The sequence below is a fragment of the Oncorhynchus gorbuscha genome, linkage group LG24 (genome assembly GCF_021184085.1).
Source record: "Oncorhynchus gorbuscha isolate QuinsamMale2020 ecotype Even-year linkage group LG24, OgorEven_v1.0, whole genome shotgun sequence".
Classification (NCBI taxonomy): domain Eukaryota; kingdom Metazoa; phylum Chordata; class Actinopteri; order Salmoniformes; family Salmonidae; genus Oncorhynchus; species Oncorhynchus gorbuscha.
This window is the reverse complement of record NC_060196.1, coordinates 31,149,326-31,162,254: the sequence shown is the minus strand read 5'-3', so window position 1 is coordinate 31,162,254 and position 12,929 is coordinate 31,149,326. Positions and strand designations below refer to the sequence as shown.

At 44.4% G+C, this 12,929-nt stretch overlaps 1 protein-coding gene across 5 annotated transcripts in view; it reads left to right on the top strand.

The window, feature by feature from the left end:
- LOC124012175 (semaphorin-6D-like) overlaps positions 1-12,929 on the top strand; it is a 98,662-nt gene that overhangs the window by 61,805 nt on the left and 23,928 nt on the right. For 2 of the 5 annotated variants that reach the window (XM_046325660.1, XM_046325655.1), the window contains exons 4-10: positions 6,077-6,291; positions 7,890-8,004; positions 8,219-8,276; positions 8,880-8,936; positions 9,130-9,231; positions 10,660-10,750; positions 11,092-11,214. In XM_046325660.1, the coding sequence (XP_046181616.1) occupies positions 6,162-6,291; positions 7,890-8,004; positions 8,219-8,276; positions 8,880-8,936; positions 9,130-9,231; positions 10,660-10,750; positions 11,092-11,214 (676 nt within the window). In that variant the 5' untranslated portion in view covers positions 6,077-6,161. Of the gene's footprint in view, positions 1-1,202; positions 1,363-1,610; positions 1,767-6,076; positions 6,292-7,889; positions 8,005-8,218; positions 8,277-8,879; positions 8,937-9,129; positions 9,232-10,659; positions 10,751-11,091; positions 11,215-12,929 lie in introns of those variants that run through there. The other 3 variants (XM_046325658.1, XM_046325657.1, XM_046325656.1) reach the window with 3 other exon arrangements.

The following is a 12,929-nucleotide window of genomic DNA, read 5'->3' as shown; positions in this document are numbered from 1 at the left end:
GATTTTGCCGGGTGGGTGGCGAGTGGCTAGGAAGAGATTGGCCGTTGACTTGCATAGCAAAGGGGATAGCCGTGTCCCATGGATCATCAGAGACCGGGGAAAGAGCAGTGCAAGACACACACACAATTGAATACTGAGCTGTAACGCACACAGCTGCCAACTCCATCAATTCATACACGGCCACTGATCAAGCTTCATTCAGAAAGGTTACTCAAGTTCAACACGAGCAATGGCCAGTAGCATCTAATCAGTAATCCTGTGGAAAGAAAAATATGTTGTGTTTTACATAGAACACGCAGCCATTGTGTGCTACGGACAACGTTAATTTCTCTGAGCCCAAACATCGTGCTCGTAAGCAGAAACGTATGCAATGCCACCAGTTATTATTTTATTTTTATTAACAACAAATCAATACATAAAGCACATGAGGGAACACAAGCATACATAGCCACCAGTTATTTTAATGACCACTCGTAACGCAACTGATGACGTGCATTTAGATGACATCAGAGGGCATGTGCACTTGATTTGTTTCATTTTCAGGCTCAGGTTCGTTCAACCCATCGTAAAACGGACCCATGCAGTGTAGAAATGTTCAACCTGATTTTTATATGCCTGGATCTTTCAGTCAATATATCAATGCCACACTTGCTTTTTGGTGCACTTGGGGTTTACAGGTCCCAGTACAGTTGTAAAAGTGTATTTGAATGGTTGCCAAGCTCCACACACACATACAGCTCTTATTTGCTGTGTGCGTGTTTGATCAGCCCTGAGTGGGATATGTTAGTGCTTGCTTCAGATTGTTTCACTGATAATATTCTCAACTGTTCACAGGGCATTATGCTAATTTAGCGAAATGTTTCATCGTGCCCGCACATACAGGACGAGATAAGATTACTTGAAATCTTTGGGAACAGACTTAAACTCCTCTTCAGACTCTGCAAATACTGGAAATATAAGTTGAAAGTACAGCACTAGTTCTGTGTCAAGCTCCATTTCCTATTTGATGATGAAATGGTAGTAGATCATCAGAGTCCACATACTCGGTAAGAGTTTGTTGCCAACATCGTCATGCCATTGCTATCCTTCCTGTCCCTTCATTCATGCTCTCTGCCAGTTGATCTGGCCGTTCCAAGGCACATTTTTTTTGCCTTCAACACACCCTGTCTCTGATCATCTGTGAGCCACGGTGTCTGCCAGGGTTCCGTAAAGTTCAGCAATGTTAGCGGCCACCAGCACCATTAGGGGCCAGCCACCGCTTTTCACAGAACCTTTAGGCTGTTGAAACCTTTAGGCTGTTGAAAGTTTTCCTTGGACAGGGACTGCCCACCACAAGGAACTAGAGGCAAGGGAAATCCACCGGTAGGTATTAGATTATGTTTTCTTGTCACATGACACAGATTTGAATTTCCGCTTTATCCCAACTATTACTTTGATTTTTTTTTCTCTTGATCGGTGGTTGGAACAGAACTGAAAATGACTAAATTGTTTGAGGAACAAAAGTGGTCCATACTGTTCTGGAGCAGAACCGTTATTTTAAAAGCATGGGAATCGGTTAAAAATGTTATCTTCCGGGCACTTAAAAAAATATATAGGAAATGCCTATGCTAAGTCCTCTGTCACCGAGAAACATGTTACAGTGTCTAACCGCCAGCCGGAAATCTTTGCTAGTGTGTGTATGCTACCTGCATGGATACACTTTTTAAATGCTAGTTACGGATACTATAGTTATTACGTTTCACATTGGATTTATTAACTACAAAAAGGTAAAATTATTTGTAATTTTGTTGCCGCTCTGCACACACAAGCGCGTTAGGGTGGAGGAGGCTTAGCTAGCTAACACTCTCTCTCCTCACCCGCATTTTTTTTGTTGCAACCCGAGCTGTACACTTCTGTCCATCACTCATATAAACAACTAGGCTGTAACTTGCCCGCTTCATAGCAAGCTGCTCTATCCGCACTGATTGGTGAAGTAATTGTCAAGCTTAATGTAAAAAAAAAAAAACTATTTGAGTTTTAAAAAGGAACAGAAAGCAATGATATTAAGCCAATTGAAAGCCAATGATTACTTTAAGCCTCAAGATGGTCCTTCCAACCAGTGACAGGTATGCTGTTTACGGTACCCTCTAGCTGTCCCTCTCCCAGTTAAGATTACATACTTAAACCCTGATCACCACAAATCGGCTGTAAGATTTACCCTACGCATGTAGTTTTTCCGCAAGGTCTATAAGTCAATATTGGCAAAGCCCCCCTTTATCCTTCCATTGCTCCTGCATTGTAAGAACATTTCACCCCCTCAGCTCACTACAACCTAGAGTTCCCAGAAATTGTGTTACAAGATGCTTTTTCCCCATGTCCACTCAAGTAGTGAAGAGTTAGTCTTGGTGTTGTACTTACAGAAACTCGTTGTGGACCCTCTAAGGTGTAGAAAGCATTGCGTGTCCCGAGGGGGCTGTGTTTACGCTAGCTTAGATACGTGGGTTGTTCTCGAGCGTTTGTAGCGTTAGAAAAACTGCAGCTGAGGAATGAATAGCGATTAAGTAGGTACGTGGGAAATGAATGTTGGCTGTCCTAGCAGGGAGTCATCTAATGCAGTATGGAATGACACACCCGCAAGTGGCAAGCAAGTCAAATAGGAAGACTGCCTGTACCGAACCAAGTTTATTTTTGCCGGATGCATAGTTCAAACTGGTCTCTTCCGCTCTCTAACAGACTCACAAATGTTGTGAATCCTTCGTGTAGGGTTGTAAAGATGATGCCTTCCTCCACTATATATTTTTTTGCCCTTGACTTCAAACCAGGGGTAACCCCCAGCCTTCGCAGGAACATGGGACGCAAATGAGAGGAAATTAAGCAATTCATTTAACTCTAAGTCTCTAGATCTAATAACAAACATGAGGGCAGCGACCCGTGTTGTAGTCTGTAGATTGAAGACTCTCTTGTTTGTCCGTAGGTCATTGTAACCCTTTTCAACCATGGCACCGGTGTAGTTTGTGGGAAACGATCCTTTTTCTCACAGAGCCCGAGTCCAAAATAAACAATAAGAGTGAGGAAAAAGTTGGACTGCTCTCTCGATATAAATGGCACTCTGAGGATCCACATTGACACAAACCAAATGTGCGGAGGAGGTTTTGGAACTATGTAGTACATAACAGGGATTATGTGTTTAGGTAATTGTGGTGTAGAAGCTGGCGGACGCGTGTGGAGTGATTTTCATGGACAGTAATCAGTCTCAGCTGAAGTGAGGTTTTCCCCGATCGCTCCAAAACCTCAGGCGTGCGCCGGTGACCGCAGAGAGAGGGTTGAGAAGTTGAACCGTACGGTGACTGACACCCACGCCTCTGGTGGAATTTTAGGGGGAGAGCTAGATCTCTTCTTTTAAAGCCTGAACATCTTTCTAGAATAGTTCATTCCTGCAGTTGTTCTTTCCACTTAGGGGAGATAACTTCTTGCTTGAACAGAAGAACCTCAAATTACACTCCCCTCATGTATTTAGACAGTGAAGCTAACAATGTGACTTTATACTCTCAACATTTATACTCGAGGCAGTGCAGAATGTCGCTATTTTATTTGAGGGTATTTTCATACATACCTGTTTTAACGTTTTAGGAATGAAACCACTTTATGTATCTAGTGTCCCCATTTTTGTCATAAATATTTGGACAAATTGACTTAGTGTGTTAAAGTAATCAAAAGTTGAGTGTTTGATCCCATATTCTACATCAAGCTTGTGATTCTACAGACTCCAGTTATGACTCCAGACTCCAGGATGCCAGTTACTATTGAGAAAACAACCCAAAACAAACTGCAAATGGGTCCAACGAGTCTGTAAAGTCACAAGGTTGATGTAGTCATTGTGTGCCTAGACTATGGGACCAAAACCTAAACATTTGATTGGATTTGTACGTGACTGGTCTTTATACATTTACAACACTTAGCATAGCAAACGGAGGCAAACCTCTTAAATCAATCCAAGATGGCTTCAGTCGCCTCCTGTTGCAGTTTCATACAGTACTTTTGATCTTTTGCCTCTTGACAGGAAATGTCCCCCACGATTGTGACTACCACAACTCAGGCAGGCGCCACCACAATAGAGAACAAGTTGAAGAGCTAGAGTGAGTTTTTGTCTCCGGGTTTGTTGTCTCCCAGCTGGGAGCTCTTAGCAGCGCCGTAACAACCACTCTATTGGAGAAGATGGGAATGTATGTTCTCACTTTTAGCTCCTCAACACACTAGTGAGGTAAGCTGAAGGTGGACTGAAAGCAGCTGGGCCTTAGCACACAGTCATACAATATGACCTTGGTTTTCCCAGAAAAAAATATACATTGTCTCATTTGTTCTATTATGTTGTTCTGGAAACAAACCTTCCATACTGTACAGTTATAACATTACCCGTTTTCATCTGTCGTGCTGATTATGCTAGTCAGTGGGGGAAGTTTTGAACTCTTCCCCTCTTTGTGTAATATGATCACAAAAATTACCTCAGACTTTCCAAAGTTACTTCCTCCAAACATTGATTGAATGACAACACAGGTTGCCTCATTCATGTATCTTCAGTCTGACTGTAGAGGAGCAGTAGGTTGTGGGTGTAATCCTTTGGAATAGAGGCTACCGCGAGCCACAACGTAAACACGACTAGACGCTAATGCTAATCCTTATCATTTATAGGGGAGGGGCATGACTGGCTGACCTCGCGGCTAAGCACAGCACCTGCACGGAATCTAAACTAGGATGGCGTAGGCTAATTGATATTGATGGCGAGAGCTCCTGTTTGTTGACTTTGGAAGGGCAGTTAGTTAGCGCGGCGAGCTAACATCCTGTCTCTAACGTAGCGTTTCCCAAACTCGGTCCTCAAGACCCCAAGGGGTGCTCGTTTTGGTTACACGGCTGATTCAAATGATCAAGGCTTGATAATTTTTTTAATCAGCTGTGTAGTGCTTGGGCAAAAACAATAAACGTGCCCCCTTTGGGTTCCTGAGGACCGAGTGTTGGAAACCCTGCTCTAGCGAGTCGATGGAGAGGGTCAGAGCGAGTCCAGAGGGCCAGGATTTTAGAATGTTAACCTAGTAATGTATGATGTTGTAGTAAATCTAGATCTTGCTCTGTCCAATCCACTTGGTTTATCAACTTGATGCAGCCGTTTACAATGTGAAACGTTTCCTGTGAGCTAATGTGGGACATTATAAAATGAGTCAAACAACTTCAATGGAACTATATTAATTGACTCGTTCAAAATGTCGATCGACACGTCTCTATGGTCCATTGGACTGATCTGTATTGTATCTCAGACAGAATGACCTTTTCCCGCCTGCGGCTCCCTCTTGTCATCGCTCTGGCTGTGTGTGTTAGCGCTGTATGTTAGTACTCTAAGAGGCAGATGTTGAAGTTGGCAGCCGTTCAGACCATCTGGGTTCCAGCTCGGACCGTTCGTTCCTCATTGATATCGTTTTGATGCGAGCAGACAGCCTGAAGTCGGTCATTAATATTTCTGACCAAAACTGTCTGGTGTCAGTCTGACCTTGGAGAGAGAAGACAAAATGTATTTGTGATTATTAGTGTTTAACGTTTAGTTTTAGGAGTTCTGGACTGCTGCCGGTGTCATGTGTTGATAGACCAGAACATGGAGACAATCACGTGAAACAATTGTCCTGTGTGATTTTTATTGTCGTGCATTTCTTTCAAATATTGTAATGAAGAATACATTTTGTTATTCTCGCAGATTTGTGTTGCCATTAGATGCCATCAGGCTATGATGAATCATAACTGTAGCTTTTTTATTTTTTATAATACAAGCATGCAATTTCAGGACGAGGCATTTTATCATTCAATTAATAGACATCGGCTCCTGAATAAATATTCTTTAAATCAAATCGATTTAATTTGCGAAGATCACTAGCCAATTGAGAAAAGGTCCTAAGTTGAGCAATTACAGATTTTGCATGACATGTCCATCTCTGCTGCATGATCTGTGAAATAGGTTTTCATGTATAGTCAAACAACGTGTGTGTGTTCTATGACCCTTTTTAGTCTGACTGAACTTAATTCCTCTCTTCTCCGTCCATATTTCCCTCCGCAGACAGGGCTCCCTTGGAACGGAGCCCCCCACCATGACTTGCTGAAGCCGTCTTTGCTGCTACCCAACCCCCTTCTCCTCATTCAAGATGGTCCCTCCGAAACGGATGAGGAGGCGTCTCCTGCTAGCAGCCCTCGCACTCACTTCCTGTCTACTGTCCGCCATGGCCACGCCCTTCCCCAAGGACCTGGAGCCAATCAACGTTGTCGGATGGGAGCGTGAGTAGCCCCACCAGCTCCCTGATTGGCTTAGAGTGATTTAAAAGGGCAAGTGGTGCCATGTTGCATATTTTTCCTCTGTGATATAAGGGGATTAATTTAGTAGCACGGGACTGGTGGTTAGTGCACTAATATCTACCCCAGAGTTAGGGGAGGAAGATTGCTGTGATATTTGTCACCAGCAGCACGCAAGGAACCGATACCCTATTTGCGTGGCCTAAGGCTGGCTCAGAGCCCTAATGCTACCTTGTTAATACATTGATGAGCCGAACTCAGGCTGCAGAGTTGTCCTGACGAGGAATGGTCTGGTGCAAATTAAACACAAGATTAGATTAACCAAAGATGTGCACTCAAAATGGCCATCATTGGATTTTGAGTGGGTGTTGGGCATAGTTTTCCCACAGTTCTCTAACTATACGTGGGGTCTATCGGCTCCAGGAGGTGTGGTTTACATGGGAGTTAATGAGCCTGACAGGTTCTATACATTATTGGTGTGAGAAAGGTGGATAAAGCGAGGCAAAGGTGAAAGTGTCCCTGAGGGGCTGTCATTGGGAGAGTGGCATTAGAAAGGAGTTGGTTTGCGTGTCAACAGCTTCAAATCGCGGAAAGAGAGGGAGTTTAGTGCGCTTCCAGTATGCACAAATCAAAGTCGAGGAGAAATGCTGAACATTTCCGACCGAGATCAGCTCTTATTTGCCGGATGTAGTAGCCTAACGCACCTTGAAACCGATTTGACTACGGATATATCTCCTGACATATTGGACAGTGTAAATGACAGCATCAGACCTATCTACACAAACTGGGAGTGAGCGTGGACTTCTCAAGGGCATTTTGTTTAGTGTTAGAGCATATTCGACTCTTCACCCCGCGTGTTGCGGGTTGGCTTCGTCTTTGCCATCGACGAAATGCCAACAGTCTTATCATTTAATGAACACTTTTGCCTCGTCATCATATTTGCTGTTGTGTTGTCCAAACAAAGCCTTTCGACAGAAGTTTAATCTTACGGCTACAGTATGTGCTTTAATAATTGCCATTTATGCAAATGACTTGCGCCAGAACTAGAGTAGCAGACACTTTATCTTGGCTCACTCATCACGAGCCAAATAAACTATGGATCTATCAAACCTTCATCTACCCTTCAGCAGGGTTGTGTTCATTAGGCACCAAACGGAAGAAAACGGACAATAAAAACAGGGATTTGTCCAATAAGAAATGCTCATGTTTTCAAAAAATGTTATGTTCCGTGCCTTAATGAACAAGACTCAGGACTGGACATACATGGCGAGAGCGGGAACTAGCAGAGGTTTCTGTTCATTACCTTCCCTCCAGTCTGACCTTTAGAAACAAGCAGGGCTCCTGAACCTGGATCCAGTCCACAGAAAGAATAGGACATGACTAGAATGGAAAGAGTTTGACCAGTGAGTGACTGGTTTAGTTTAGCTACGCCATATCCGTTTATTGCCACTAGCAACTGAAAATCCAACAAATACTACATTATTAAAGATGTAAATTTCCATAGCAGTTGGGGTCATGAATTGGAAAAATCTTTATGTATGTGATAATTCAGCTATTCTTTATATCATTTTCTCTCTTTGTAGACTCCTACCTCTGCCCAGGGTTCCAGGGGCTGGTGTCGGACAATGACACAGCCAGACTAGGCCTGGACTTCCAGAGGATGCTGAGGATCAATCACATACTCTACATTGCTGCCAGGTCAGTCAGCCAATCCACTGCCTCCGTTCTGGTCCACATGTTAACAATCCCAACCAATTAAACATCACAACCAGACTAACCAGTCCTGGGTCTGTTTCCCGGACACTGTAGCATTTTCAATGGAGAATCCGGGAAACCGACCCTTGGTTTGGCCTTATATTTATGAGACTGTAACAGCACACCCTGACACTAAATCTTAGTCTTTACCCCGCAGGGACCATGTCTTTGCAGTAAACCTGACCACAGCTGGTGACGACTTCGTCCCCCAGCTGGTAAGTTACGTAAATCAAACAGTCAATCAAACCTCACATGGCTATGCAAGATGGAATACAACGTAAAAAACTCAAGAGGAAATAACATGGCCATGTGGTTTATTACTGCACACGTTTGATCTGCTTGTTCTCTTCTAAACACAAAGTACCCATAATTTATTTGCAACATCAATAATATTTGTTTGTAGAAGTACCACAGCCTGGCCCCTAGTGAGTTTTCCTCACTAATGGACTTGCCTGCAAACAATGGCCCTCAGCTTGGCTGCTCCCCCAGCTACCTCCCCCTCTGTTTGACATGAAAGACCACAGTGGAGAACCCTCGAGCGTAACCCCAATATGGCAGAGGTCCAGTAGTTATACCCAGAAGCCCCTTTTCATATCAGCTTCCCAGAATCCCCCGCTGTTGACGAGGCGGCGAAGTCGAGCGACGCTCTCGGCGGGCAGACCCCAAAGGTCACAGAGAGGCCTCTGACAGGCTATGGCCACACGAGCACATTCTGTGATTGCGTCCGGTCTCTTTCATTTAACTCTGGGTGTGGTGGGGCATTCTCTAGAGCATGGTGTGGTGTCATATTTAGTCCCCTCCCCTTTCCTGTATTGCAGAAGCTCACATGGAGGTCCAAGGATGTGGCCAAGTGTACCGTGAGGGGTAGAAACAGTGTGAGTATCGATCACCATGTTCCTTGTGTGTCTACTTTGAGGTCAGGAGAGAAACTCTCCCTAGCAACATAAGTGCACCCTATAACATAATTGGATGGTTTCAAGGCTCCATAATTGTATTTGTGAATTGTTGTGATACCCTGTAATGCCTGAGTGCTATTTTAACTATCTATCCTGTGTTTTTCTTTTCCAGGATGAGTGCTACAACTATGTCAAAGTGCTGGTACCGCGGAACGATGAGACCCTGTTTGCTTGCGGCACCAATGCCTTCAACCCCACCTGCCGCAACTACAAGGTGTGTGTTTGTGTGTGTGTGTCTAGGTGGGGATGTGTGCTGTTCATTTCTTTCTTTCATCAAACCTTTAGATTCTAGAGAGCCATGATTGACGTTTGTTAATGTCACTCCAATTAGAAGGCTGTGATTGCTGATTTGCGGGCATGCAGAGACAACGAAGCTAGTCATTATCACAATGCCACAATTTGAGTCTTCGTTCACCCCCTTTTTTTTTTGCTAAGCCTTTTGTGTGTTCAGTCCTCTTGCAATGACAAGGTATAATTGCTACCTGGGCAGTCGGTTTGCACTTCGAAATGATGTCAATGTAGACTGACTTAGTTTTCATCACTCAGCGCCGTGCTTAATTTTTCACTACTTTTTACAATATGGCTGTACAAATTAATCTGTTTATTTTCATAAAATACAACTGGCATACATAACATAGTGAGATTGTTGAAAAGCCGAGAAAGATGACTTGTCTTGTCATTTAGCATTAGAAACTAGAGTTAATTACAGCTCATTGAAGGCAGTGAGGTGAAGCCAATCAGACAGATGTTGTTTTGTTTTCCCTAGCACTGTGTGTGTGTGTGCGCGCACTCCTGCTTTGCCACAAATAGGAGACTGTCCCCAGGGGGACTGGAGGGGCAGCCAGATCATTTATGAGTGCCAACAAGGGGCTGAGAAACCACAGCCGTGCTAGCAAGGGCCTGAGCAACCACAGCCGTGCTAGCAAGGGCCTGAGCAACCACAGCCGTGCTAGCAAGGGCCTGAGCAACCACAGCCGTGCTAGCAAGGGCCTGAGCAACCACAGCCGTGCTAGCAAGGGCCTGAGCAACCACGGCCGTGCTAGCAAGGGCCTGAGCAACCACGTCCGTGCTAGCAAGGGCCTGAGCAACCACGTCCGTGCTAGCAAGGGCCTGAGCAACCACGGCCGTGCTAGCAAGGGCCTGAGCAACCACGGCCGTGCTAGCAAGGGCCTGAGCAACCACGGCCGTGCTAGCAAGGGCCTGAGCAACCACGGCCGTGCTAGCAAGGGCCTGAGCAACCACGGCCGTGCTAGCAAGGGCCTGAGCAACCACGGCCGTGCTAGCAAGGGCCTGAGCAACCACGGCCGTGCTAGCAAGGGCCTGAGCAACCACGGCCGTGCTAGCAAGGGCCTGAGCAACCACGGCCGTGCTAGCAAGGGCCTGAGCAACCACAGCCGTGCTAGCAAGGGCCTGAGCAACCACAGCCGTGCTAGCAAGGGCCTGAGCAACCACAGCCGTGCTAGCAAGGGCCTGAGCAACCACAGCCGTGCTAGCAAGGGGCTGAGCAACCACAGCCGTGCTAGCAATTCCACTAATGTTGCAAAGGAGGTATTGGGGTTAAGGGGTTTGAGTAGTGCTAGTTTCAGTCCAGGCCCTAGGCCATAATGACGACAGAGAACTAAGTTTCCTCTCGCTCACACAGATGACCACCCTGGAGCAGGTTGGCGAAGAGGTGTTGGGTCAGGCGCGCTGTCCCTTCGAGTCGGGCCAATCCAACCTTGGCCTCTTTGCTGGTGAGTGGCTGAATTTATACATTTAGAGTTTGAAATGTCAATGTTTTGCCCATAGTCCATTAGCAATAAAATTGTCCAAAGCCTAAGTGTTAGGCCTTTTAGGTAGGTCAAGACGAAAGCCTAGTTTTATGGCTAAATCGATTAGTCATAATAAATCTGAGCATTCTTATAGCATAAATGTAAGTGTTTCATATATGAATTGGTAAATAGATATGACATGGACTTGTCTTTTTATATAAAGCTTAACTATTTTAATTGTATTGTCTTACTATGACTTGCTTTTTTTTTATACTATCTTACTTATTAATTGCTATATTTACTATACTCACTTTATTTTCTAGGCGGTGATTTCTACTCTGCCACCATGACCGACTTCCTGGCCAGCGACGCTGTCATCTACCGTAGTCTTGGCGACGACAGCCCCGTCCTGCGGACCGTCAAGTACGACTCCAAGTGGCTCCGAGGTCGGTCACGTGAATGTCGTGTCTGTCAGTGTCCTGGTTGGGGGTGTGTCGATTTTTCAGCCCAGTACCAGAACACCCATTTTAACTCACCACTGCATCATCAAGTCCTTACCTACCCAGCCATCACAATGTCTTGAGACCTGTCTTAGCAAATGACGACACGTCTCTATAAACACGTATTGGAAATATCACGACATTTTTATAATTTGTTGTTTTCATTTTTTAAAATTCATTATAAATACTAATCACTCACTCTACCACTTTCGTGCACATCCATAGCCCCAATTGTGATGGACACAAAAATACCAATTTCAGAAGCATTAAAATAAATGTAGTTGAAGGTGGTATAGAGCTCCAAACAACGCCTGTCTTCAAGCCTCTACAGCCAGAGATAGTCTTCTCTTGTTTGGGGATCTCAGAGATACTCTTCCTTAATCTGTAAGAAAATCAAATGTAATTAGGTACCATTAGGTACCCTGCTATTTTCTTGTACCTTATTTATGAACAGCTCACCTGAAGCGTAAAGCCCCATCGTCCGCGAGGTCTTACCGTTTGACACCAGACAGGACTCCAGCTTTTGTTTATGTCCAGTCTGAAAATAGAATGAATCAGTTAAGCACTCCTGTTCTCATGGGAAGAAGTGACCGTTGCATGTGTCCTGGTCCTTTTTTTTTTTTTTTGCAATGCGGTGTTTGTTCTCACTTGTATTTCCTGGGTGACCGCTTACCTTCATTTAGTTGGGTGGCTGACATGTCTTCCATCCTCGTATCCTGACAAAAGAGACATGGGCCGTGTCCATTACACAATGACTACCAAAGCACATGTGAAAACAAGAAAGCAGATGCAAGCATCCGTCATAACGTACCTCGTCAGCCTAACCATGCATGAAGGTCACTATAAGTCCAGTCTACTCTGCAGCACGTGAGGTTGGCAGGGCTGATCAATAAAACAAGAAACATCTATAAATGCACCAGCCATTTATCCATTTATTTGGGAGATGTTATTTAATGTAACATTTAGATGTATTCTCTGTTTAATAAAACTGCACAGGAAAGACCAGAATTAGTCGCCCGGTTAACGAGAGTAGGTCAACTTTGTCTTGAGACATCTTAAGGTGATCGGTGGTGATGGCTGAACGATCATGGAGGTTGAGACCTTTGACATGATCCCGTTCCCTCTTTGTTCTCCCCCATGGACTCCATTGGGCAACTGGGAAAAAAAAGAGACATGCATTTAGAGATTTAACTATACTTGCTAGCTAATGACAGTTGTTAGCTCGCTAACCAGAGTCTGCACAATGTCACATTTGGTTGTGCCAAAACAAGGTGTCTAACATATTTCTTCATATTGACTAAATATTATTTTGGCTAACGTACATTACATATTAAAATGCTTTGCATGCTTTCCTCAAGTTGAAAAAAAATCTTCCAGGTTTGACAGACTACCATTTGAGTCTTATATCAACTGTCAGTAGAATGTTCCATGAATTTGAAATGTTAAACATTCCAAAATGAAGACTATATAAAGACTAAATATTTTACATTAGTGTCTTGAGACATGTCTTGACACCCATAACATGTCTGGAGAGATGGCATTGAGTGTTTCTTAAGACGTCTCAAGACGAAGGTGATGGCTGGGTATGTAATTAGTTGGATCTGGTGTTAGTACAGGGTTGGCGCAAATTCCTGAACAGCAAGGACTCCATCTCCGGCAGA